A 25,306-nucleotide genomic window follows, 5' to 3' on the forward strand; every position below is an offset into this window, starting at 1 on the left:
AAAAATAAATAAATAAATAAATACATTACCAGGAATGGTGCTTTCAGCTCTACTTTGGTCCTTGTTTACTTCTATCTGATACATTAATTCTGCTTTTTCTTTATCCAATTGATTATAAGCTAATCTGGAACACAATGATGGTTTTTTGTTTTTTTTTTTTTAAGTCAGTAGATGTCACTTCACAAAATATATGAGTATTTTTAAAAACTAGTGATGTACAGTTCTCAAAACATGTTAGTATTTATGAAGACAAACACTTTCTTTCTCACATTCACAGACAGCGTGGGATCAGAACCCTTTAACATCTACCCAGATGTTAGTTTCAAGCATAGTTTTCCTATAAAGAAGGGCCCAATGAGAGTAAGCTACAGAGACTCCTCCAGGTAAAGAAGTCCTCTAGTATTTGCTTCTTGAATACAATAGTTTAATCCAATTATGCCATTTGGGAAGTTTAAATTACCAATAGGAACAGTAGGATTAGGTGTATCTTTGTCAGAATCTAGTTGTAAAGGAGTAACTGGCAGTAGAAGGATGACATAATGACCTAACAAACCTATTACACAGCAAAGTTGAAGGAATCTAGTCTCTAGCCATAGAAAATCTACTTACAAAAAAATGCAACTACAGAAAGAAAATAAAAGTAACCATGAATACAGAATATACCTAAGCACCTGCAGCTTCCGTTTAAGGCTTTCCTCTGTCTCAGCCTCTTCAGGAACATGCTTGAGAATCTCAATCTTTGGACACAATGAAGTTAGAAAATAAGAGTTTAAGGCAGAGATATAAGGTTTTATAACGATACACATTTCTAATGAGTTATAATATTAAACCATTTTCACAATCACATATAATCATATTTCTGTTTGCTATTTGTTTATCAACAATTACTATGAATGCTAGTCACTGTTGTGAGTCCTAAGGATATAGCAATACACAAAAAAGCCAAACTTTTCTCTACAGTCTACATTTTTAGCCAAGCAAAATGACACGATATATGGCTGTGATTGGTATGATATATATTAGTGCCAGATGGTAAAAAAGCCTATTAAGAAAAATAATCCAGGGCAAGAGGATATTGGGGGAAGTTGCGGGCTAGGGATGTTTCTCTCCCAGAGCCTTCATTTTAGCAAGGACATGAAGTTTGGAAGTGGACTGTAACAACACCAGGTACTTTGTACTCTGAACTAAAAAAACAAATGTACATCTTTGAAACTCAAATTGGTCTTGTTTGTTTGAAAGATGGAAAAAGTTACTGTGGCTGAGGCACTGTGATAGAAAATGGTAGAAGTCTGGAGAGAAACTGTCAGATCATGGCTTTACAGACTAGGACAGATTAACTATAGTTTTATTCTAAGGTGATGAACAGCCACTGGAAGATTCTGAGGCAGGGACTAGTATTTTGCTTAACACATCACAAAGATTATTTGACAACTGTGTGGAAAACAAACCAGGGATATGCAGAAGGTCAATGATGGCAAGAGACCAGGTAATGTGGTGGGAGCTCAGTGTACCTGAGTATGAGACGACAGCCTGCACAAGAACGACAGTGATGCAGATACTGACAGGCAGGCAGACTTGGGATGTATTTTGAAAATATAGTTGGTATGATTTAGTGATCAAAGAGATGTGGAGAGTGACAGTGAAGTTGATGAATGAGATGATAGTGTCATTAGATGACACTTCTAGAAGAATTAAGATTTTATTTTTTTTACTTAATAAAAGGATTCTGTTGAGATACACATCATTTTATCATATAAAGAAAAATTATATTACATGCCTGTTGTTCGAGCTCTTCAGTATATTTCTTAACTTTTTGTTCTCTTTCTGTTGCTTCTTTTACCAGCTGTTTAAGGTCAGTAATGCTTTCATTTTTTTTCGCAATATCAGTTTCCAATTCTTTCAGCTTAGTTTCATACATTCTAAAAAAGTATAATAGAAAAATAATATAGATATGTAATTTCTCATTAATTTATCAAGTTATGATATTAAAAATATCTTACTATAGTCTCATCTAGTCAATCCATTTCCTTTTCAGCTACATATTTAGGTTATAAATAGGTTATAACAGAGATAAGTATTTCTATTTAACAAATATGCTAATTCAAAGAAAATGTCTAGGTGTTTCTCCAAATTATGAATAAGGATGGAGTCTGTATTTGAACACTGTGAAGTTCAATGTAAAAGTAAAAAAATAAGTCCAATTCATCAGAATATCCAATTTGTATTAGTAGAAAGTGTTAGGAATACAAAGACAACAAAAAAAAAACTCATGCATATACACAGAATTTTTTTTCATACATATACACAGAGGAAGTATCTATGTAGGATAACACAAGTGGTAGAAAGCATTATAGCAGAAGTAAAATTTTGTCCAAAAGCATGGGTGAAATGATACATGATGTAGGAAGAATGAAGCCTGTAAGAATCTAAAAAGTGAAAAACTCCACATGACAAAGTAAACTGTCAAAAATCCAGAGACCAGTAGTTTTAAAACGATTTCTTATCTACAGGCAAGATAATCCCTATAATAGTCGGACTTTTCCAGAAAAGAGAAAAGAGAGGGTAAAGGGTGCCTTTCTATTAAGTTAAAAAGGATAGTATTTCTTTGGCAACAAAATTTGGTAGAAATACTGTAAGGAAGAAAAATCATCATTATCTAAATATATTCAAATAACTTTTACAAGCCCATCAAAGGCAATGTCCTTAACTTGACAAGACTGTCTACTAGAGGATAAAGTAAAATATAAGAAGCTCATTCCTTCACTTCATCCTTTTTGCTGTTCAAGGCATCCAAGCAGAGATGCCTTCTCTAATGTAAAAAAACCTCCACATTGCTGTCGCTGTTCCAGTCAGTAGAAGGTGGGATAGAGAATACGTTATGGCTAAGCTCCTTGAGTAAAGAACAGCCACTGTAAGGATTTCAACATGAACAGGACCCCTATCTCATGGATCCCAAAAGACATCTCTTAAGTGCTTCAAGAACTCAATTTAAGATTGTAGGACTGGCCAGATAGCTCAGTGGACTAAAGCGACTGCTTAGGCACAGCACTCTCATCCTAGCTGCAGTGATGGTGGGAACATCTTGCTGCCCATCAGGATCATTCTAAGTAGCAGGTAGGGCAGATGGGAGGCAAAGTGCAGATGTCTTCAAAGACATCAAAGGGGAGATCAAAGATATACAGATGTAAGGAACTTTAGAAAGATAGTAAGATACAGATGAGTTTGCCTTTTGAAACTAAGGCAGGAGATACACTGATGGCAAAGGATACTATTTTACACAGGACAGCTTTGGTGGGAAAGGTCAAGGGCAGGATCCCATTGGCGATTTGCTTCAAGACTCTGAATCAGCAATGGGAATGACACCAGAGCCTCTTGCCAACTCATCACAGTCAGGATAATCTGCCCATGGTGACATGAACCATGGGGATTCAAGGACACATGACTTTATCTGTAAAATCCCACAGCCACAAAGATTGGCTTCACAGGCAAAAATCCCACATATTTTCAGAGAAAAAAAAAATCACAGGATGGGAGAAAACTGAGTAGCAGAAAACAGAGGCAGGACTAAAACTGCTGAATTCTTCTATTGAAGCTGATGAAAGAGAAAGTGCCCAGGTTGAAATTCCAAAAGTATTGCAAACCCAGGGCAGACTGTGACAAGGTAGATCAGCTGGTCGCAGCTCACATCTGAAGTCCACACGAAGCAGCTCAGGTTGCAGTTGGGGAAAACCAGCACCCAAGGGAACCTGGCGGCATCAGCCCCGGCTGGGCTGAGAGCAGTGGATGACACACACCTGGCTCTGCAGTCTGAGCCTTGCTTTAGCTGCTCTTTTCTGTGTCCACCACCCCAAAGCTAAGACAGAAGGATCTGTACCATGTTAAATTAAGCAACCAACCCATCCATCCAGGTAACTAGGTTACAATAGTCTTGAAATTAGTGCTGATTAAGCTTTTTGTAAGTTTTAACAGTGTATCTGTTCCTACCTTGTAACGACGATGGATTTCCAGCTCTTGCTGTCAGCCCCTTCAAGCTGAGGACCTCTAATTTCTGCTAGCTGTAATCTCTTATTAGTCTCTTCTAGCTGAACTGTCATCTTCTCATTTAGTATCTCTAAATTATTCTTGGCTATCCGCAGTTTCTCTGCAGCTTCAGTTTCCTAACATTAAAAGCTAATTAGTACATTTTGACAAAACATAATACCGTCTTCCAAGATCAAATGTATTCAAAATTTCAAGTTGGAAAACAGAAAATGTTGAGTTTTAAATGTTGATTTAAACTGCAATTTTAAAAAATTCAGTGTTGTGCCTCTAATTCACAATCTGATCATAATAATACTAAGAAAAATTATATAAATCAGGCCAGAGAAATATATTTACATGTACTACTCTAATGGTTACTTTTAAATCTGTCATTTTGCTCTCTGTAGTATTTTTAAAGTAATGGGATAATTTATATCTTTGTACACATTTAATAATGTATTTTGACTCCTTAATTTAAGAGAATTAGTTATAAGCATACAAATCATGTGTAAGGTGCCGGGGAGATGGCTCAGTGGAATAAGCACTTCACTGGCAAGCGCAAGGGCCCGAGTTCAATCCCCGGTTCCGCAAAAAAAAAAAAAAAATCATGTGTAAGTGAAAGTGTGATCCCTGGTAAGAAAAAACAACAGGCCACACATCTATAATTAAAGCACAGATATTATCACTGTGGGCTTGTAATACACATTTTCTTTTATAATTAGTTTTCAATACAGTAATTTCAATTTATTCAGTACAGCACCCCTACAAATTACAATCCTTACTTGTCTGGACCAAGAAAAATATTTTGCCACTTAAAAAGAAAAGCATGTTCTAAGTCACGTGTGTAAACAGTCACTTGCTTAAACCTCGCAGAAGCTCCGTGATGTAAGCACACTTACTACTTTCAATTTTATATATAAGGGAATTGAAGAACAGAGAGAAGTAGCTTGTTCTAATTCTCATAACTACTAAGTAATAGGAACTGAAACCAGATTGAGGAACTTCTGCATCATAGTGTCTCTGAATTTATTAATTTTTACACTGTCAATATCCCTCATGGTGAAAGGATATAATGACAACAGGCATAAAAACACAATTCCTACATTTCTTAATTACCTACTTTGCAGAGACACTCTCCTTTGTCCTTCTTAATTAAAAGGAGAAGTAATGATCTTAATTTGTTCCACAAGTCATACCTTTTTAAGTTCTTTACGAAGCCTTTCATTTTCGGCAACAATTTTTTCCGTGCCTTTCGTCTTAGACTCATACTGCATGCTCAACTGACGTCCAAGATGAACTTTAAGTTTTTCTAATTCAGCCTAGTAATTAAAAAAAAAAAAAAATCTTTAAAATCACACATTATCACAACAGGGAAATTAAATGAAAATGATTTTTCAAAATCATAAAATTTAATTCGAAGTAGCGTTACTGACTATATTTAACATGCTCAAGAATTGAAGTCTTCCTTGGTCTTTTAAACAGAAGTCACCAGCCCTGGTTGTATTTAGCATGAAGTGACGACTCTGTAACACGAAAATCAAACCTTGACACAGCACCTACCGCAGGGCCCACCTAACCACAGCAACCTCAAAGATGGGGCGCTGGGCATCATATGTTTAAAACTAGACACAAGAAGCCTCGTAGCACCAAAGTGAGAGTCTATGGTCCTGGAGTAAGGAAGACTAAGTGGAATCACTCTGTGCCGGTCCTTATCTGCCACACTCAGAAATTTTCTATTGGTACAAAATACATACAGCATCCATTAAGGCATCTTATATACTGAATTTAAAGTCTACCTAAAGTTAATAAAAACTAAAATACTGAAACAGTCACATTAAAATTATCAAATTTTTAAAATTACCTTTAATTTTTCATTTTCCTTTTCAATATTTGCCATTTTTTCACTGGTCAGTATCCCCGATGCTCTTTTCAATTGTTCATTTTCTCTTTGAACTTTTTCAACTACTTTTTTCATTAGGCCAATGGTTTTTTCTAGCTCTGGGATTGTCTTTCCACTTCTACCAGACTGCAAAGAACATGTCAACCTTTTCATTTAATCAAGCACTTTCAAGAATATAATATAAAGTACCGGCCACAGAACAGGCCCACAACTGTACTCATTATCAATAATTCCTAATAACTGATTCCCAGTTTTGTGTTAATTCAATACATCTCTCAGAATCTTGTTAGGAATTATACTCCTCACTTTACATACATGAAAATCAAGACTTAGAAAATTTGATATTCCTAAAATCATGTAATAAATAATGGTTTAAATAGTTTAGCTTTGACATCTGATCCACATGCATAAATCTAAATACTCCATTCAGTTAATGTTCTCTCAAATATACAAGGAGTTTTCTTTACAAAGTTAATTGACAAATGATAAATTGTGTATTTAAAGAGCTCATGAGTATTCATTATTATTCAGAAAAAGTCAAATTGACATTTTGTTTCTTTTAAATATTTTAAAAATGGCATTAACTATTTGTACTGTGTATAGTATAAAATAAATTAATATCAGAATAAATTAAAATTTCTAAAAGAAACAATTATCCTCATATTTTCAAGTGCAACAATTATTAATAAATTAAACCAAGTATTCCTGCACCTCAGGATCTTTAAACTTGCTATTTCTCCGTTTAGAATTCTTTTTCTTTTCTTTTTCTGTTATTATATGTACATACACTATAATTTTAAACACAGGTAGAAGCAAGATATTTCCAAAAATACTCTTAATATTTTCATTGACTCCATTATATACTTAAATTATCTGAATGAGTTTTTGAAATATAATTGCTTCTCATCAATCTGAAATCAATTAGCCTTGCCTCTAAGCAACATACCCCTCTAAGTTTCCGTTCAACTTCTGCTTTTTCCTTCTTAAGAAATTCGCACATTTCCTTCAAATCTTTTACTTGATTCTAAAAGATAAAAGAAAATACATACCAGTCTGACATAATCACAGCCATTCAAAGGACAAGCGAACAATTCATGTGAGCTAACTATCTCTTTACCACTATAGTAAAATGAACTGGCTTTTATACTAACAAAGAGTGAAAAACTAAGACATATGCTAATAAGCGTATTTTGTATGTTAACTTTCAAGAAATAGTTCTACATTATTGCCTTAGTGTACACTAGAATTCTGATTTAAAGCTGGGGAGATAGCTCAGCGGCATATGCACCTGCCTGGCAAGCGGAAGGTCCTGAGTTCGATCCCTGATACTAAAACAACAACATAAAAATACAATTAACAGAACTCTGATTTTAACTTTCACTTTTCCACACATGGATCTTTATCCATGTGGTATAAAGCAAAAGAGAACTGAACTAGTTAACACAAACACTCCCATAATAGGAAAAGATACAGAAATCAAAGGTAAAAATAAACATCAGAAAAAGTAAAATTTCTCAAAGAAACAATTATTCTTGTATTTTAAAGTGTGACAATTGTTAATAAATTACACCAAATATTCTTGCATCTCAGGACACTCAAACTTGGTATCTGAATTGTCTGGAATTCTTTTTCTAGTATTTTTATGTCTCACTTCCTTACCTCTACCCCCAGCTCTCTATTTATAGCCACCTTTCTAAAAGATCTCTCTTATTACCCTATTTAAATTGTACCTCTGGGCCAGGGAGATGGCTCAGTGGAATAAGCGCTTCCTTGGCAAGTGCAAGGGCCTGAGTTCAATCCCCGGTTCCGCAAAAACAAACAAACAAAAACTAAATTGTACCTCTGCCCCTAGCCTTTACCAATCATGTTTCCTTTCTTAGCATTTAGTATCACCTGATATACTATATACTGGCTTGTTTATTGGTTTATTGTTAATCTTCCCCAGTGGAACTTAAGTTTTACAAACACATATATTTTTGATTGCTCTATCCCAACATTTAGAAGTGTATGTTGTAAAGCTAGCCCTCAACAAATAACTTTTAAATGAGATAGTATATTAAAAAATATATGACTATTGTGACATTTTAGGAACATTCACTTCATATGCTAACATTAGTAAGTACGAATATGTGGGAGGCAACAGGTTCAGGCCTTCAGTATCCTAATACACAAAATGTTATTACCTTTAGTCTTGGTAAATCTTTATTTGCTTGTTCAAGTTGAAATTTCAGTTCAATATTTTCAGACGACAACTTCAAGTTTGCCCTATGGAGCTCTTGTTCTTTTTGATAATGGTCACCTGAATCAATTCCGGAAGCCTTCAGAAAAATGAAATTTGGAGTATTTTAGAAGTTTAACAAATAAAAGCTACAAAATACATCCCAGATTAAAATTTACTATGCCAAAAGAGAAATTTCTTTTCAAAATAATATGAAAAACTTGTTCTAGAGAAAACCAAATAAATTAGTTGAACATAAAACTAGTAATATGAAATGTGGTTTAATTGAATCAGAATATATATCCTTCACATATATATTCTCAAAATTTAAAATAGTTTATGCTGGTTTTGTTAATTCAAAATAAAGGTTATCTTGTTTTATGGGTTCAATTTTATTTCTTAACTTTCCAAATTACACATGTTAAAGTTATAATAGTTTCCAGTTATAATGATTCTCAGAATGTGACCTCATTTGGAGACAGGTAATCAGGTAAAATGAGGTCACTGAAGTAGACACAATCAGGTAGGACGAGGATATTTATAAGGCACAAAGCTTGGGGATCTGGATACAGAGACACGCACGGCAGAAGATGATGTGCAGACACTGAGAAAATGGACTCGGTAAGCCAAGACTTGGGACACATTTTTCCCTAAAAGCCTCCAGCGGGAACCAACTCTATCAACACCTGGAGTTTGGAAAACAGCCTCCAGAACTACAAGAGCAGAAATGTTTAGTGTTTAAGCCACCCAATCTGTAGTACAGCTGACTCTCAGAATCTACAGGGGGTTAGTTCTAAGACAGATTCCCTCCTCCCAAGAAAGATACCAAAATCTGTGGACACTCAAGTCACTTAGGTAAAGTGATATTTGCACATAATATATGTGTATTCTCTTAAATACTTTAAATCATGTCTAAATAACGTAGAATACCTAATACAATGTAAATGCTATTCAAATAGTTATACTGAATTATTCAGGGAATGACAGGAGAAGGAAAGACTATCCATAATCAGTACAGACAGCTTTTTTTTTTTTTCCCATGTATTTCTGAATCATGGTTGGTTGAATCCTCACATGCAGAATATTTGAATATGGAGACCCTACTGTACTGTTATGGCGGGCTGAACAAATTCTACAGAAGAAGCACCTCGATTCCTTCCTCCTCCAGAAAGCACTTCCTCATTTGTTGAACTAAAGTAACCACTCATTCCTCTGAAAAGCACTATAATACATTTCTCTTAGTATGACTACAACCTGGATTTTTTATATTCATTTTTACTTCCCAGTCTGAGCGGTAAAAAGTATTTGAATGAGAAAGTGCTCATTTTTTCTACAGATTGGGTAGGAGAACATACCTCACAGGACTTCTGTGAAATAATTTTGTGAGATAGCATGGCTTTTAGCCTTTTCTTTCCAATTTTTCTGTTTACAGCCTCAATAGACTATAAAATCAACACTATAAAACATTATAATTCTTAAAATATTACATAAATATACCTATTATACATACATTGTAAAGGTTTAATAGAGTTTTATACCTTAACTGTAAAAAATTACAAAAACCCCTTGTGCTTCCTGTTATTTGCTCCAAAAAATGTGTTCTCCCTTTCGGCTCAAGGCTGTTCAACAATAAATAACTGTTTTGTCAAGGCAGCAAGCTAACACAAACTCCTTCCCCAACCATCTTCTATAACATAGGCAGCTTACGATATATCTTATAAAAATATACACTTATCACTAAGCTGTAAAAGACCTTTTAGTTATAAACAGTCTGCAGCTGTGTCAAATAAATGCAGTTTCAGTTGTTCTGTGCTAGATAACAAGTTTGCTTACCAAACTGGATGCGATTTCTGTTATAAATACCCCCCTGCTACCTACGTTCGGGCCGATCAGCCTTCTCCTGGGAGAGAAGTGGCTGACGGACCTGAGCTCAATAAATAAAAGGCTCTATTCAAATTTCTATCTGGCTGATCTGGTTCCTATGCAGAGTTGACCCATAACAACATCTGAAACATTTTTAACAATCACAATTCACACAAGTTGATGTATTTTTGAAGAAATACGTATCTCTTAGGTATAATATAGTAAAAGCAAAGAAATCACTAAATAGGCCTTAGATAATTAAAGAAAATGTAGGCTGACACTTGATTTTGAGGATGCACAGGGTGTTAGTTGATACATTGTGTCAACTTGGCTGAATCAGTCAGCCTGTTCTCAGCATGGGGGCCTCACCCTGCAAGTGGGCAGGGCCCAGGAATTGAGAAAGGCAGGAAGCTGCCTGCCTGGTTTCCTGCCACCCCGCTGGGCTTCCGTGGAAAAGTCTGTCTTCAGAGGAGCTTGTTGATCTTCGCAGCCACACCACTTTGGAGGAGCTCGGATCTTCACTGTGGACCTTCTGCAGTCAGCGAAGAAGGAAGAGAGAGGCTTGATGGACGCCGCTGCAGCTGCTGCTCCTCCTCTGCTCTTCATTGTTTTCTGCTGCATGAACTGCTGTTTGCCTTGGAGCCAGCGGAATATGGACTGAACCCTCCAGTAACAGTAAGCTAAATAAACCTTTCCTTCCTTCATTTTGAGTGTCGGGTATTTGTCCCAGCAACGAGTAAAAAGTAACTAAGACACACAGAACTCTGGCAGAAAGAGGCAAGTCTCTACCTGACACTCATCTACTAGGAGTAAGCACATACACCTAAGCAGTGGCAAGGAAAGATACTTTGTTGACGTTGACAAGTAATGTTTTCCTACTTAGGCATGATTCTGACTCTTCCCCCTTCTAGTTTATCTAACAAGAGCTCACCACTTATAAGGCTGTCAGTTTTGCATGCAGTAAGTGCAGAAGGTACACAGGATAACTTAAAGACCTCTCCAGACATGGAAATCCTACTTCTCTGTTTTTAAGCTTTTCTCTTTCCTTAACTTTCTCTCTTTTGCCTGTGGTAGCGATTTTATTTAATGAAGGCTAATCACCTATGAATATCACTGACTGATCAACTTGAAAATATAAGAAATAGCACAGAAGGTAGTTATTCTTAGATTTTACATGTGGATATATTTTAACAATTTTCACTAAAACATGAATGCAATTATTAAATAAGTAAATGTGCATCAGTTTTTCCTTCTATACTCAGAAAATGAAACTACAGTTATTAATAGTGCAAACTGCCCTTATTTTTGCAAAATAAGGTAACAGATTCCATAAAAAAAACCCAGAATTCCTGTAAACTTAACTTCATAGAAATTCCAAACTTTTACAGGAAAGGAATACCATTCAAAGGAACAAATGTCTTGAAATTAAATACTTAGTGGATAAGAATTTGAGATAACAAATACTGGATGTCCCAAGTTCTTTTATTAATTATGAATTTTTAAAAAGGCATTATGAACTTGGATAAAAGGGCTGGCAATGTAACTCAGCAGCACAAGCGCCTGCCTGGCAAGTGCAAGGTCCTAAGTCTGACAAACTACTAAAAAATAAATGAACCTGGATAAAGAAACAGGAAATCACTTTCATCCATCTTCTCTTAAAACACAGATGTGTATTTTCAGTTGCTTTCTAGAGGACTTAGGTGACAGGAGTAGCTGATGTGGGAAGGATAAAGAAAACCTGCAATGTGATTAACTAGAAATTGTGTTATCTGCCACCTCAGTATAAATGGACTTTAAATAGTATGTACCTGATGCTGAGAATCACTAGACCTGGATCTAAAACTTGATTCTAAATCTCATGATCAGTAGAAATGTACTTATTCTCTAGTCTCCTATGTCAAATAGGAAAAAAAAAAAAAAAAAAAAGTGCAAGGTATTGTGATAAATATACTTAGGCATAGAGCCTGGAACAATATACACAGAAGAAACAAAACAAAATTCAAAAACCACGTAAGCTCTCTTTTCTCATTATTAAAAAAAGTACTTGCTACAATACATCATATAAAGACACCACATGATTGGCTATATATGTTATATAGCAAGTAATCACAATAGGTTCCATTAGAAATTCCAGGACAAAATAAACACTTCTAAAATGGCTTATTTTTTCTATTTATTACAATGCTTAGTAAAGACTACAGCAATGGTTAAAAAAAAAAAGTTCTACACTGAATGAGGACATAATAGCTACCAATTTTGTCAATAAGCAGCTAAAAATTAGGGCTCAAAAAAGAAGTCTATAAATAGCTTAGAATTTTTATATATTTTGATTCCTTGGTACTATATGTATGTCTGACTTGCTATAAGAAAACTCAGCTACCAAAACAAAGAACTTCAGTAGAGCAATCCGAAGGCATCTTACTGTTTGCCTGCACTGACACCTCACATTCATACATAATTCATCTGTGGCTCCTCCTCAGCCCTGACAATGCACAGTCAACTGCAGCATAATCAAGATTCTCCACAGCAGTCTGGCTGTGTAGCTGCTATCACTCACCTTCAGCTATACAGCACTTCTCTTTTTCGTTCTTACCTATCTTATTTGCCTCTCTTTCATGTTCCTATTTATAATTTTCACAACATTCTTGATAAATTTTAACTTTATGATTTGATGCATTTTCAAAATTGGAGTTAAGGTCTGCAAGGACACCAGAGCTTGACCTAAAAATGGTTTACTTTACTGTTTAACCTTGCTTCAGCTTTACTGAACTTAGGAGGTTCTATATCCTCAGCTTTGTGTTTGTTTACTGTAAACAGAGACTACTACAATGATGTAATTGTCATTGGCATCTGTTCTCTTCCTGTTTTCTACAGTGAACACTTCTAAAAAAAATATTCTTTTGATTCCTGAATAAAGTGTTCTTTTTGTGGAAAATACTTTGTATCTTACATATATTAAGACTAATAACAAAAGAGCAAGCGTATCAGATTCTACTGATGTATGAGAAAATGGAGAAATCTAAGAAGGAAAAATCTATCTATCCCTCTATCTATCACAAGTATTTAAAGCAAGAGCCAAAAATTCAACAGTAATAATTAATGAGTCATAATCAACTACAAACATACCACACATATTGATCAATAGTGTAGCAACATATTTCCTCCTTTATTAAACTATATATTCCTGACACAGAAAAATGTGTAATCACTACATTTATAGTCTTCAGATAGGGTTAAAGAAGTTACTATATATACATTATTACCCAGTACAAATAAAAGTTCAATTTACTGTGCCAGTGAAAAGGTTTTAATGTTTTGGTCAGATAAAAGAACAACGCTATTTCACTTCTATGTATATAAAAATAGGGGAAAAAGATGTACACTTACTGGAGGCCTAGAATATTCATCCTTCGATAACTGTTTTTCTAAAGCACTAAGCTTTTCTTGAAGGTATCTATTTTGTAAATGTAAATCTTCTATCACAGTATCTCGAGGAAGAGCCTGGTGATTCCTATGAACAACCATACAATCTTTATTTACTATACAAATCTCAACTTTCTCCTGTTTACTATATTAAATTATAAGAAAGCAAGAAAAATGTAATGTTTATTAACATGGTTAAGTATTTTTGAGAACTTCTAAAAACTATAAAAAGTAAATTAGGACATTACAATTTATGATTAATATTTTACAGAAGATTCACTGAAGGATTTAAAAATCAGATTTTGATACATTTTAGATACACATAACAATTACATTCATCCTAGAGAATTTGCACCTGTACGTACTACGATATTTTTTCCTTATTCCCCTACCCTCCCTTCAACCCCTGCTCTCCCCATTTACAAAAGCTTTGTTGCCATGTTTTCCTATTTTTCTCATTATTTTAAACTTCTCCCTTCTTTATTTTCCACCTCCCCTCTTTCTTGTTCACCTCCCCATTTGGATATTTTCTTCCTAGTTCACAATATTATTATACATTTTGGTTGAAGGGTTCCTTTAAACATTCAGTTAAAAAGTATATTTTGCTGTAAAGAAATATAGTAATATTTTGAAATAACATGTATCTATATATGCAAGATAGTTAAAATATACACCAATGAAAAGAATACCAAAATAAATAAATAAATTTGAAAAGTTTCAAAAGTAAAACTGACTCTCATGCAAACATGGAGACTAATACAAATGAGATTTTATTTGAATCTATATCTAGACCGAATAACTCAGGAAGGGAAAACCTATTGTACTAAGTGGTAATCTGTTTAGATCTCATGAAAAGTAATTCTTTGATCATTTTTTCCCTTCCCTACCAAGGGCAGTTGTGAAACACAAACACAACAAGTAACTTAGAAAAAGAGGGAAAGTAGGTTGGAAGCTCATAACATTTTCTTAAAGGTGCTGGAGGAGAAACCTAGTCTCTGCTTCCAAAATCATGGGACTGTTTGAAGGTTGAGCAGTAAGACAACTCAGAACACATGAGGTATCTTTATACTGCCTTAGAAGTTCCCTTTCTCTTGCTTTTAATTAATTAATTTACTTATTTGATACAGGGTCTCGCTATACAGCTCAGACTCACAGTGATCCTCCTTTCTCAACCTCCCCAGCACTAGGTTTAGCGTGCACCACCATGCCTGTTTTCAGGGCTGGGAAAGTGTGCCTGCTGTTCTGGGGCCAGTATACCAAGTGGTACCGGGGATTGAACCCGGTTCCTTGCACTTGCCAGGCAGGCACTTAGACCACTGAGTCATCTCCCCAGTCCTACTACTGAGTTTTTCAAAGTTCTCAAACACTTACACATTAGCTTTGCAAAAGACAACAGTTTGTGTTTACTCCACTGTTCCTAGAACCACCAGGCACTCAGCCCATGGCTGCCGCAATGCCTCTTCTTTTAAGGAAGATCTAGAATGTCCTTCAAAAGTGCATGTGCTGAAGGCTTGGTCTCCAGCCTGCTATATTAGACTCTGGCCCACCATCTTTGCTTCCTGGCCACCATTAAGTGAGCCTCTGCCTGCCCCTCCTCTGCCATATGTTCTGGTTGTCCTGATGTTCTGGCAATGAAGTAACCATGGATGGAATATGGACTGCACTGAATCTTTCCTTCTTCATGTTCTCAAGGATTTTTATCAGTGACACAAAATTAACAAATTTGGCTACAGATATGTGCATCTGCTGAAGTGCATGGCATAAAAGGTGTAAATAAAGCCCAATATTTCTCCCCAAGTGAGGAGCTGTAGGAAAAAAGGAATATCATCAAGAAAACAGAAAGGAAAGTACTCAAAAAAAGGACCCTATAAAGTTATCTGTGAACTTCTGAGGTTACCGTTGAGCTAAATCTGTATGGCACTAAACCTAAAGAGAAAGCAGAAGGCTGTGGGAACTGAATAAGACGCAGGCCATGCATTAGGAGGGGCACAGGCAGGACAGAGCTGAAGAGACTGAAGAAGCTTTGAAAAGAGAGCTGATGCTTGCCTCATAGCCTGAGAAAGGAGGCCGGAATCTGCAACCTGGCTGTAACCAGATGGGTGATATGCTAGAACAGAAATATATTTTACATAGAATTTAAAGGATTCAAGGGCTCATACCATAATATTCAAAGATCAAGGATGCAATCCAAAATTACACAGCATCCAGAAAGTTAGGAATAACTCATCTCAAATGAGAAAAGATTAATCAAGCTTGAAACAATACATATTTATTATTTCCATATCTATGCGTCAAGCAGGCTTTCATCAAAATATGTACTATTATTTCTTTTTTTTGTACTATTATTTCCATGTAATAGCTTACCTCATATATAGTAAGTCATTTTCTAAGTCAAGATTTCTCTTTTTTAATTCTTCCACTTCTTTTTCTGACTCCAAGACTCGTACTCCAATAACCTGATCAACAGTCATACCAGCTGTTTTTAGTCTCCTCTGAAGAGTATGCTTCTCCTTATCAGCTCTGTGGAATGAAGAAATCAATCATGAAAATATACCACTTACTGTTTCGCTTGCTCAGTTCATAGGGCTCAGTGTATGCATCATTAAAACAATACATACTAACTGGACCATTCTGTATTTTGTGTGAACTAACTTACTTCAAAACCACAGAAAACTCCACTTGTAATTGTTAAAATGCATACGAGGCACATTTTAAAGTTAATTAAGATAAGTACTTAAAAGTAGAAAATTTTTCACCTCTCAATTTTGATAAATTTGTAATTTCTAGTTCAGCAGATTTTAAATATTGTGTTTTATAACAAAATTTAAACTTACTTGGCAAAAAGATCCTTCATAGTGGTCAACTGCTTTGTTAGTGTATAAACTTCTCCTTCTTTCTCTTTCAACTTGTTACGGACTCCCTCTATTTTGGTTTGCCATTTTTTACCTTCTTCCCACCTAATTAGTTCTTCTCTAGCACTCTGTAAGCAATAAAAAAAACTGCAAAATTACCAGTATTATTTTTAATCTTAAGATTTATCAATTACAATCTACCTAAAAAAATGGTAAATCAGTACTTCTAAGACAATATCTAAACAGACTCATTTTGCTATGCAACTTTTAGAATCTTTAGCCATTAGCAAAAATGACCTTTAGTCTAAATAGGCTTCAATGTGCCACCTGACAGATAAAATTCTGGGTGAACGTGACTAACGTAAGTACCTTTACAAAGCCTTAAAAGGAAGATCCTGGTATAGATGATCATGACTACAGTAAGCTCCTAACAAAGAATTTTATATATAAAAACGGATCGAATTTTGTTGGCCTATGACACTCTCCTATCCTCACAACTCATCAAGTCTTCAATGCACATTCCTTAACCCACTCAGCATATATTTATAGTAGATAATGCTAACCACATGAGATACTATTCTAGGCAACAGGACTAGAAGCAGGAATAAACCTGATGAAAAACTGTATCATTGTGAATAGTACAATATAGTTTATGTTGGTTGATTGGACAGGGCAAGGAGCAAAATACAGATAGTAAGTATATATGGTGAAACGAGACACTGGAAAAACGTGGACAGCAAGTAATCTTTAAATCAGCTGATATAGTGGTATCAGAGCTTGCTAGAATTTTGATAATAGAGCCAAAGAAAGCCTACATAATTCAGCAGGAGGATTATAAATTTAAGCCCAGACTAGTAAACTTGGTGACTTATTGTGACCCTGCCTCAGAAAAATAAAAATAGGATGGCGAAGTAGCTTAGTAAGAAGGCTGTAGGTTTAATGTCTAGTACCACAAAAATAAAGTCCCCCAAAAGTCTAACGTGTTTGGAGGTAGCTTTCAGAAGGTGACTGGATTTGGGACACTATACTCATTGGCGGACTCACATTTGTACATTCACAGCTTCTATGTTGTTGAGAACTGTGGTCCTGTTGGAAGAGGTGGGTCCCTGCAGACGTGCTTCTGGACAGAGTACGTCCCTCCCTGGCCCCTCCTCACTCTCAACTGCCAGGGCCTGGGTTGATCAGCTTTACCTCACTACATTGTCCTCCAAGCCACACTGGCCTAGAAGCCCAAGACCGTTAACTGACTCCTCTGAAACCACAAGTCACATAAAATTTCAGTTGAATATGTCAGGATTTTTCCCGTCATGGGAAAGCTAACTAAGATATTAACAGAGCTGTGGACAAAAAGTACGTTGTAGTGCTGTTTGCAAATGCAATCATTTTCATCAAATTGGCACTGATGCTATGACTTTTCATAGGGAAAATATTTCTTGGAGTATACTACTCTATTAATGAAATACATTGTTACTGAAATTATTTAATAGATACTGAATATTTTCTGGGTAAACTGTATAATACAAAATTTTCCTAAAAATCTCTCAAGCTTTCACAGAAAGCAACTTGATCAAGCAATGGCTGTGTCTCAGCCAGACGACTGACACTGACCGAAGATCTAAGAGGTGCCGTCCGTACATGGATCCAAAGTAAATCCTGAGATTTACCTTACCTTGTTACATAGCAAAGGTTACAATTTTATTTCTACACGTCTCATCTTAACTTGATCTTAATCATCCAGCAAAATATTATAACCACAAGATGTGAAAAGTAATGCTGTAATAATATGCCAGCTGTAAAAGGTTCAAATCACTAAGAACTTCTAACAACTGCCAGCTGTACTGGTAACTCACTATTGTCATAGAGTACTGGTTAAGTTGTTGTATGCAGGTACCAAAAATCTTTGGACTGGTATCAAGTAAGAGAAGCTCTTCTAAAGAGTTCTCCAAACACAGCTTCTCCAACTGCAATGGAACACCTATCGTTTCCACAACGAAACAAAAAAGGAGATATACTGGGAGCTGCTGAAGCTGGATTGGGTCAAATGTGTGAAAGCTGGTCTAGGCTTCAGTGACTGAAGCAGTCACGCTATGTCAGCCCTAAGAAAAGCATCCTGCATGGCTTATGTTGGCTATTAGTCACTAGGCAACCTTGTCATGTGATACTAACTTTGCAAAGGTATAAATACATGTCATTACTGCTAAAAAATAATTCTAATAATAGCATTTCCATAGTGAGTTCTTTTAGGGACAAAGATTACTACAAATCCAAAATTTCCCATGTAACTTTTGCTATTTTCAATTTACTAACAAAATATCACCAGTTTATTATTCATATTAAATTAAATTTAAGCATTTCAGTTAACTTTAGTTTCTGAGTTGATTCTTATCACTCATTTTTACTACAAAGTAGTTTATTAGTAAATCTGTGAGGAAAACTTAAGCAACCTATATTACAGAATAGCCTGCTAATTGGATTTGTTATTCAGTATTAGTGAATGTTCTAGATTCCAAAGCATTTTATCTGAAATAACAGCCCAATCTACTGAAAGACAAAAAGAGCACATCTGATTCAAAGCAGGTATCTTAAACTGTTCACCTTTGTCCACAAGGGCCCAAAGCACCAATATATAGCTAGACATGTAAGACGTGAAGAGTCCTGGGTCTCCCGTACCCTCACAAAGATGCTACGTAGATGGTATAGTGACTTTCAAGCATGGGTTACGTCAATGGTGCCTCCTTAAGTACAACGTGAATTACTAAAGGAAAGAAGCTTTTCTTAGACTTCTCTGCTTATCCAGTACAACTTTTAGCATGTCTAGGTCCTCAGATTACTACAGGATAGTATGTGTTTGTTAACTACACAATTAATTTAATCTGTCACTATTTTATATGTTTTATTCAATTGGCTTTATTACATACCTTTTCTTTCAGAGGTTTTACGTCTACTTCATCCATCTTTCTTTCCAGTTGGCTTTCCAGTTTTTTAACTTTCTTTTGAAGTTCCTCAATTAAACTCTGTTTATTATCTATCAGAGGTTTGCTCTGAAAAAATGGAAATTTATATTCCATAAATAAATATCAAAAAATATACTAAATGTTCCAATTATAGAAATTTTTAAACCCATTATGCACCATATTTTCTATACCACATAAGTGTATTATGGCAGTTGTTTCTGTATTTTAGAAAATATACTACTCTAGAGCTGCACATATAATAAAAATCACTAAAGGAATTAGTTATGTTTATCAAAATAATTTGAAGGCCATTTTTAGCAAATACTACACATAAAATTAAGAAGTGGAAAAAAGAACTACTTAATATATTATAGTCTATTGGAATTAAATATAAGATTACCTGTAACCCACTAGTTAGTCTTTTAATTTGCCTTTTGAGTTCATCATTCTCTTGATCAATTCCATCTTTCTCTCGAAGTATTTTATTATAGGCTCTTTGTTTTTTTTGTAGTTCATTATTTAAATCATTCAAATTATCCGTTAGTGAGCTTTCTTTGTTTTTACTTGTTTTAAGAGCTTCCTTCAATTTTAAAAGGTTTTCATTTAAATCTTCAATTTGTGACTAATAAGAAAGAAAGGACTTATTTATGAATTTGCATCATCAATGACAAAAACAAAAGTTATATCATTAATACTTCTTAAAAAAAACAACAACAGTGCACAAGACAAAAATCCTCACACTCTATCTCTCTTTTCCTCTCACTCTCTCTGTATTCTCTATATTACTATATATATATATATTTTTTTTTTTTTCTCATATTCATGCCAAGTAAACCCACTACTTTAAGAAAAACAAAAACAATCCGAAACAGTGACCAACAACATATACAGAAAGGCCAAAAGAATAGCTCAGTGGATGAAAGCACGTGCAAGCAGGCGCAGGGGCCAGGGTTTGATCCCCACCCCTGGGGTGCACTGAGAGGGTGACTGAGACTGGGCGTGGTGGTGCATGCCTGTAATCCCAGCACTTGGGAGGCTGTAAACAGGCGAATCACTACAAGTCCAATCTAGGAGTAAGACCCTGGACACCCTGTAGAGCCTTGCCTAAAAAACAAACAAACAAACAAAAAACACAGAAACAAGATTTTATGAATAAAATAAATGGTTCATTGTGCCTAAGTGGAGAAATAAATACCTATCAGTATACATGGCAATGCTGCTACACTACACACACACACACACACACACACACACACACACACACACATATGCCACTAGGAAGACATTTTTAGCTGTCTTATATAATGACAGTGATGGAAACAGCACTGTTTGGCCTGTGATGCATTCACATAAATTACTACAGGCCAGCTACTAATAGTAACACTATTAATAATAATACTAATAAATTATTATTTGTTAAAGGAAAACATAGGTAAGCCAGAAAATCATGTGAAACAAAAGACTTGAATGGTAAGAATTAAAACAAGATGGTATTTTAGAATTAAAAAGATATAACAAGGGTCCATTTCTATTTATATGGATAAATAAAGCAAAAGAAACATCTACACATTTCATTTATTAATGCAGAGGTAAAAGTTGCTTAATTCACAATAACCAAGGCTTAGATACAACCAAGATGTCCCTCAGAAAGTGAGCATGTATAGAACATGTGATATATTTAGGCAATGGAATACATTCAGGGCTGAAAAGAAATACATTACACTAAGTAAAAGTCAACCTACAAAGTTTATGTATTATATGATTGCACCTATTTAACCATATTGGAGAAGGCAAAATTATACAAAAAGTAAAAATATCAGTGGTTCCCAAGGGTTGGTGGAGGTGGGGGAGGGGGACAGGATGGTAGAGAAGGTTTTGGGGGGCATGAAAATAATCTTTATGTTACAATGCTATGTAGCAATGATGCCTATTATTATACATTTGTCTAAACACAAAAAATACACAGCACCAAGAGGGAAGTGAAATGTAAACCTGAATTAGGGGTAATTCTGAGATTTCATTGTAAGTATGTTAACTGTAATAAATTACAGACACCCTCTAGTGGATACTGATAAAACTAAGCAGGGCGGGGGGCTGGCTGAGAAGTCTCTGTATCGCCCTCTCAATTTTGCTGTAAATATTAAAACTGTTCTAAATCCTTTCCTAATCCACTCAATAACCAATACATGAGAATCATACAGTTGGTATTGTTAAAGAAATACATGCATGTATGCATCTATCCACTGATAATTAATTTATAAATTCCCTACTCAGGGACCAAATTACTATAAGTTAAAGTGGATTTTCTTCAAATAGGAACTTCTGGGAATTTTGTTGTATTAATGTATGTGCTGATACTTACTTTCAACTCTCTCGTATGTCTGTCCACAATCTGTTGAACATTGAGATTTGCCTCTTTCTGAGAAGTTACAGAAATAATATGTTCTTCTGCTGCTGCTGTCATTTCTGCCCGGAGTTCCAAAAGTGCTCGACTCAGCGCCTGAAAATTAAAACATGCACATGTTTTTTAAAAGAAAACAAGCCAGTTTACCTTGCTGAGTTGTGAAAAATTAACAGCCATATTGGTAAATTTATTTCTTTCCATTTGTACCAGGGTAATGCTCTGCACTAAATATGTAAGGTCTTTTCTACATGGGTTTGATTACAAAGACTAATAAAGTACTCCCTGAATAGTGAAAAAGCAAGTAGAATGGGTAGGGAGGGAAGGAAAGGGGCTGAAAAAAAGGAATGAAGATGTGTTCTATAAATGTATCAACTCCCCATAAGAATGGAAACGTTATTTACTGTATACATGTACTAATAAAAATGAATAAAATAATGTGAAAAAAATCAAAAGCAAAAAATTCTTTCCTCTATAAAATCTTAAACTGATACAACCAGAAAGATGCTATAACTAAAACTGTTCTTCTAAAATTCTTCTAGTTAGGCCAACTAATAAGCATAAATCTAAATAAATTTAAAATGGTAAAAAGTAGGGCCAGGGAGATAGCTCAGCAGCACAAGCACCTATCTGGCAAGCGCAAAGTCCTTTGTTTGATCCTTGGTAGAAAATAAAAAAATACATACATATATACATATATACATACATAAATAACAGACATCATCCCCCCCTCAAAAAAAAAAAAAAAAAAAAAAAAACCCGTGGTATTTTATTTGAGCAATATAAAAGAAATAAACACATTTTATTTTTTCTACTATTCTCCTAAAATAGCATCTTTACACTAAAATATAATTCACAAAAAAACCCTACTTTTTGAAATCAATTTCCTTTAGTAATTATCCTCAATTCTTTCCCAATTATATGTGAGAGTTCAAATCTCAATAATTTGAGAGAACAACATGAAATCAAGGAATTTGTATTACAAAAGTCAGGCATTTTGTTTTCAAATATCCAAGTTTATACCCTTATAAACTATTCACTTAGTACTTCAACGTTAAATTAATTTAGGTAGGCAAAGAAAGAAAAAACGGGCAGGAAAGGCTGCCACTACATTTCTGAGCTAACAAAACCAGCAGCAACTTTGCAGCAGTTTGAGAATATCAAATCTCTGATTAATGACAGAAAAAGTGAGTGAACGAAAGGGACAAAATAACCTGTAAATTGTTGATGACAACATACAAAAAGGTAAAGTAAATTATACCCACGATTTAAAAACAATGAAAAAGTCTACTTAATAATTATCTTGAGGGGCCGGCCAGATAGCTCTGTGGATTAAAGTGCCTGTAAGCAGGCGCAGGGGCCGGGGGCTCCATCCCTGGGCCTGCTGTGCCAGCCCCGCCCCCCAGGGCACACTGAGATGGCAATTGAGACTGGGCATGGTTGCGCGTGCCTGTAATCAATCCCAGCTCTTGGGAAGCTGTAAATAGGCGGATCACTACAAGTCCAGTCCTGTAGTGAGACCCTGAACACCCTGTAGACCCTTCCCTAAAATACACACATACACACACACACACAAAGAATTGTCTTGAAGTATCTGTCATGAGATGAAGTGTGAAGTTTTTACCATGACAAAAACTTAGGCTACCACATCTAACCCATTTACAAATTCTCTCTACCATTTTTAGTACATGTCAATAATGTTCCATACTTACTTTTTGCTGTTTCTCTTTCAAGGCTAACTGGCTCTTTAGCCGATCTACTAAATTTCTCATTGTAGTTGTTGGAGCTCTTGAGTTGGCTTCTTTTTGAGCCTGAAGTTCAGACTTTAAATTCTCTGACTCCTTCTGTGACTGGGCCAGAAGGCACCTTAAATCTTCTACTTCTGTTTTCATTTTTTTCACTTCACCTGCATGGTTTTCTTGGAGCCTGATATAAACAAATATATGCATTTAACTGATTGGTTACTGCAATTAAAACTTAGGATAAACATTTTATAAAGTCATAAAGTGGCCATTTGAAATAGTTCATGTAGCAGAAACATTCTAGACTGTTATAACCTGGGAAATTGATTCAAGTTTTGTAATTCCATATGCTTCCACTGTAACTTTATTAACTGTTATAACCTGACATATGCGCCGCCATCTTGTTCTGTATGCGCCATTCTAAATGCTGTAACTTTCCACTGTGCCCCATTCTCTACTTGAGAACCTGCAGTTGGGCCTTTCTCATGCTGACCTTTGTGCACACCTGAATCTAGTTCCGGCCCAATGCCCTGTTCTTGCCCTCGTTCCCAGCTACAAACTGTACCCACCACTGCACCTGTTATTGTTCATTAGAAACAGGTAATTTTTCAACTGTAGCCCCTAGATGAACCCCTGACGTCAGCTTTTGTGGTTTCTTGACTTAAATACCTACTCCCCTCATCCTCCTGGCGCGCACCTCAGCGACTTGCCGGGATGTCTGCTGCTGTGTACCTGCTAAAATAAAGCGCTTCTTTTCTTTTCAAGCCTGCCTCATTTTTGGGTTACAACATAGACAAAACTTGTACACTCAGGAATTTAAAGGGTAAGTACTCCAAAACATGACGTGAACTCACTTTATCAAAAATAAAGTGTCATGGGGCTGGAGAGATGGCTCAACGAATAAGCACTTCCCTGCCAAGTGCAAGGGCAGGAGTTCAATCCCCAGTTCCGGAAGAAAAAAAAAAAGTGTCTTATACAAAAGTTGTTTTTGTTTTTATTTTTGGTATTTTAGGGAAGGGTCTACAGGGTGTTCAGGGTCTCACTACTAGTTTAATTCATAGTGATCCGCCTGTTTACAGCCTCCCAAGAGCTGGGATTACAAGCCTGTGTGCCACCACGCTCAGTCTCAATTGTCATCTCAGCGCGCCCTGGGGGCGGGGCTGGCAAGGCAAGCCAGGGGATCCAACCCCTGCCCCGAGCATGCTTGCAGGCGCTTTAATCTGCTGAGCTATTTGGCTGGCTCCCACAAAAGATTTAACATAATAAGAAAAATAGATTGAAAACACACCATGTGCCATTGCTAAATTTCATTTAAGAAAAAAATGGCAATCACTTAAATAATTAACAAATGCATGTTAATTTTGTCAGAGGCATCTTTATATGTGAGAAAATGAGAAGGTATAATAGAGATTGGGATGGAATTTTACATTAAGGACATCGACTTTCTCATTTTTTTTGAAATATAAAAATGAGAAAGATAGTTTCATAATGATTAGAAAATGTGTAACTATAAACCTATATTGGGTTTAAAATCTATGTTGTGATAAATTTGCAATAAAAGTTTAAAATGTCTAATACAGAAAATGCTGTGAATACTCTCAGTGTAGTTAATAAATTACTTCATGTGGCAGTCATTTACTGAGCCTCTATTTTGTGCCACACACCCTATGTATACAAGAAAAATGCTGTCCTTTATGCAATTTTATACTTTTCAGGGGACTCTCGTATACAGGTCCATGAAGCCGTAATTTGCCACTCTGAATGAGCCAGGGTTAAGTACTACTACTGCCAAAGGATGAAGCTGACATTCAAACATACTAAAATCTACAAATTCTGAGGAGAATCGTATCGGCTTTTGAGTCAGACTGACCAGTTTCAAGCTGTGGCATTCCTACCTCCTCTCATTTCTATCTGAGAAATGGGGAAAATGATG

General features: G+C 35.5%; 1 protein-coding gene across 2 annotated transcripts in view; it reads right to left on the bottom strand.

Moving 5' to 3' along the window:
* Positions 1-25,306, bottom strand: part of Cep290 (centrosomal protein 290) — an 84,166-nt gene that overhangs the window by 9,228 nt on the left and 49,632 nt on the right. For both annotated transcript variants that reach the window (XM_023716284.1, XM_023716282.1), the window contains exons 37-51: positions 23,344-23,557; positions 21,593-21,730; positions 19,631-19,852; positions 19,195-19,317; positions 16,259-16,404; positions 15,789-15,944; positions 13,389-13,512; positions 8,104-8,238; positions 6,867-6,944; positions 5,882-6,046; positions 5,217-5,339; positions 3,985-4,157; positions 1,778-1,919; positions 664-737; positions 30-124 (exon numbers count right to left, since the gene is read on the bottom strand). In XM_023716284.1, the coding sequence (XP_023572052.1) occupies positions 30-124; positions 664-737; positions 1,778-1,919; positions 3,985-4,157; positions 5,217-5,339; positions 5,882-6,046; positions 6,867-6,944; positions 8,104-8,238; positions 13,389-13,512; positions 15,789-15,944; positions 16,259-16,404; positions 19,195-19,317; positions 19,631-19,852; positions 21,593-21,730; positions 23,344-23,557 (2,108 nt within the window). The remainder of the gene's footprint in view (positions 1-29; positions 125-663; positions 738-1,777; positions 1,920-3,984; positions 4,158-5,216; positions 5,340-5,881; positions 6,047-6,866; positions 6,945-8,103; positions 8,239-13,388; positions 13,513-15,788; positions 15,945-16,258; positions 16,405-19,194; positions 19,318-19,630; positions 19,853-21,592; positions 21,731-23,343; positions 23,558-25,306) is intronic.

Source organism: Octodon degus, unplaced genomic scaffold, assembly GCF_000260255.1.
Source record: "Octodon degus isolate 3935 unplaced genomic scaffold, OctDeg1.0 scaffold00004, whole genome shotgun sequence".
NCBI lineage: Eukaryota > Metazoa > Chordata > Mammalia > Rodentia > Octodontidae > Octodon > Octodon degus.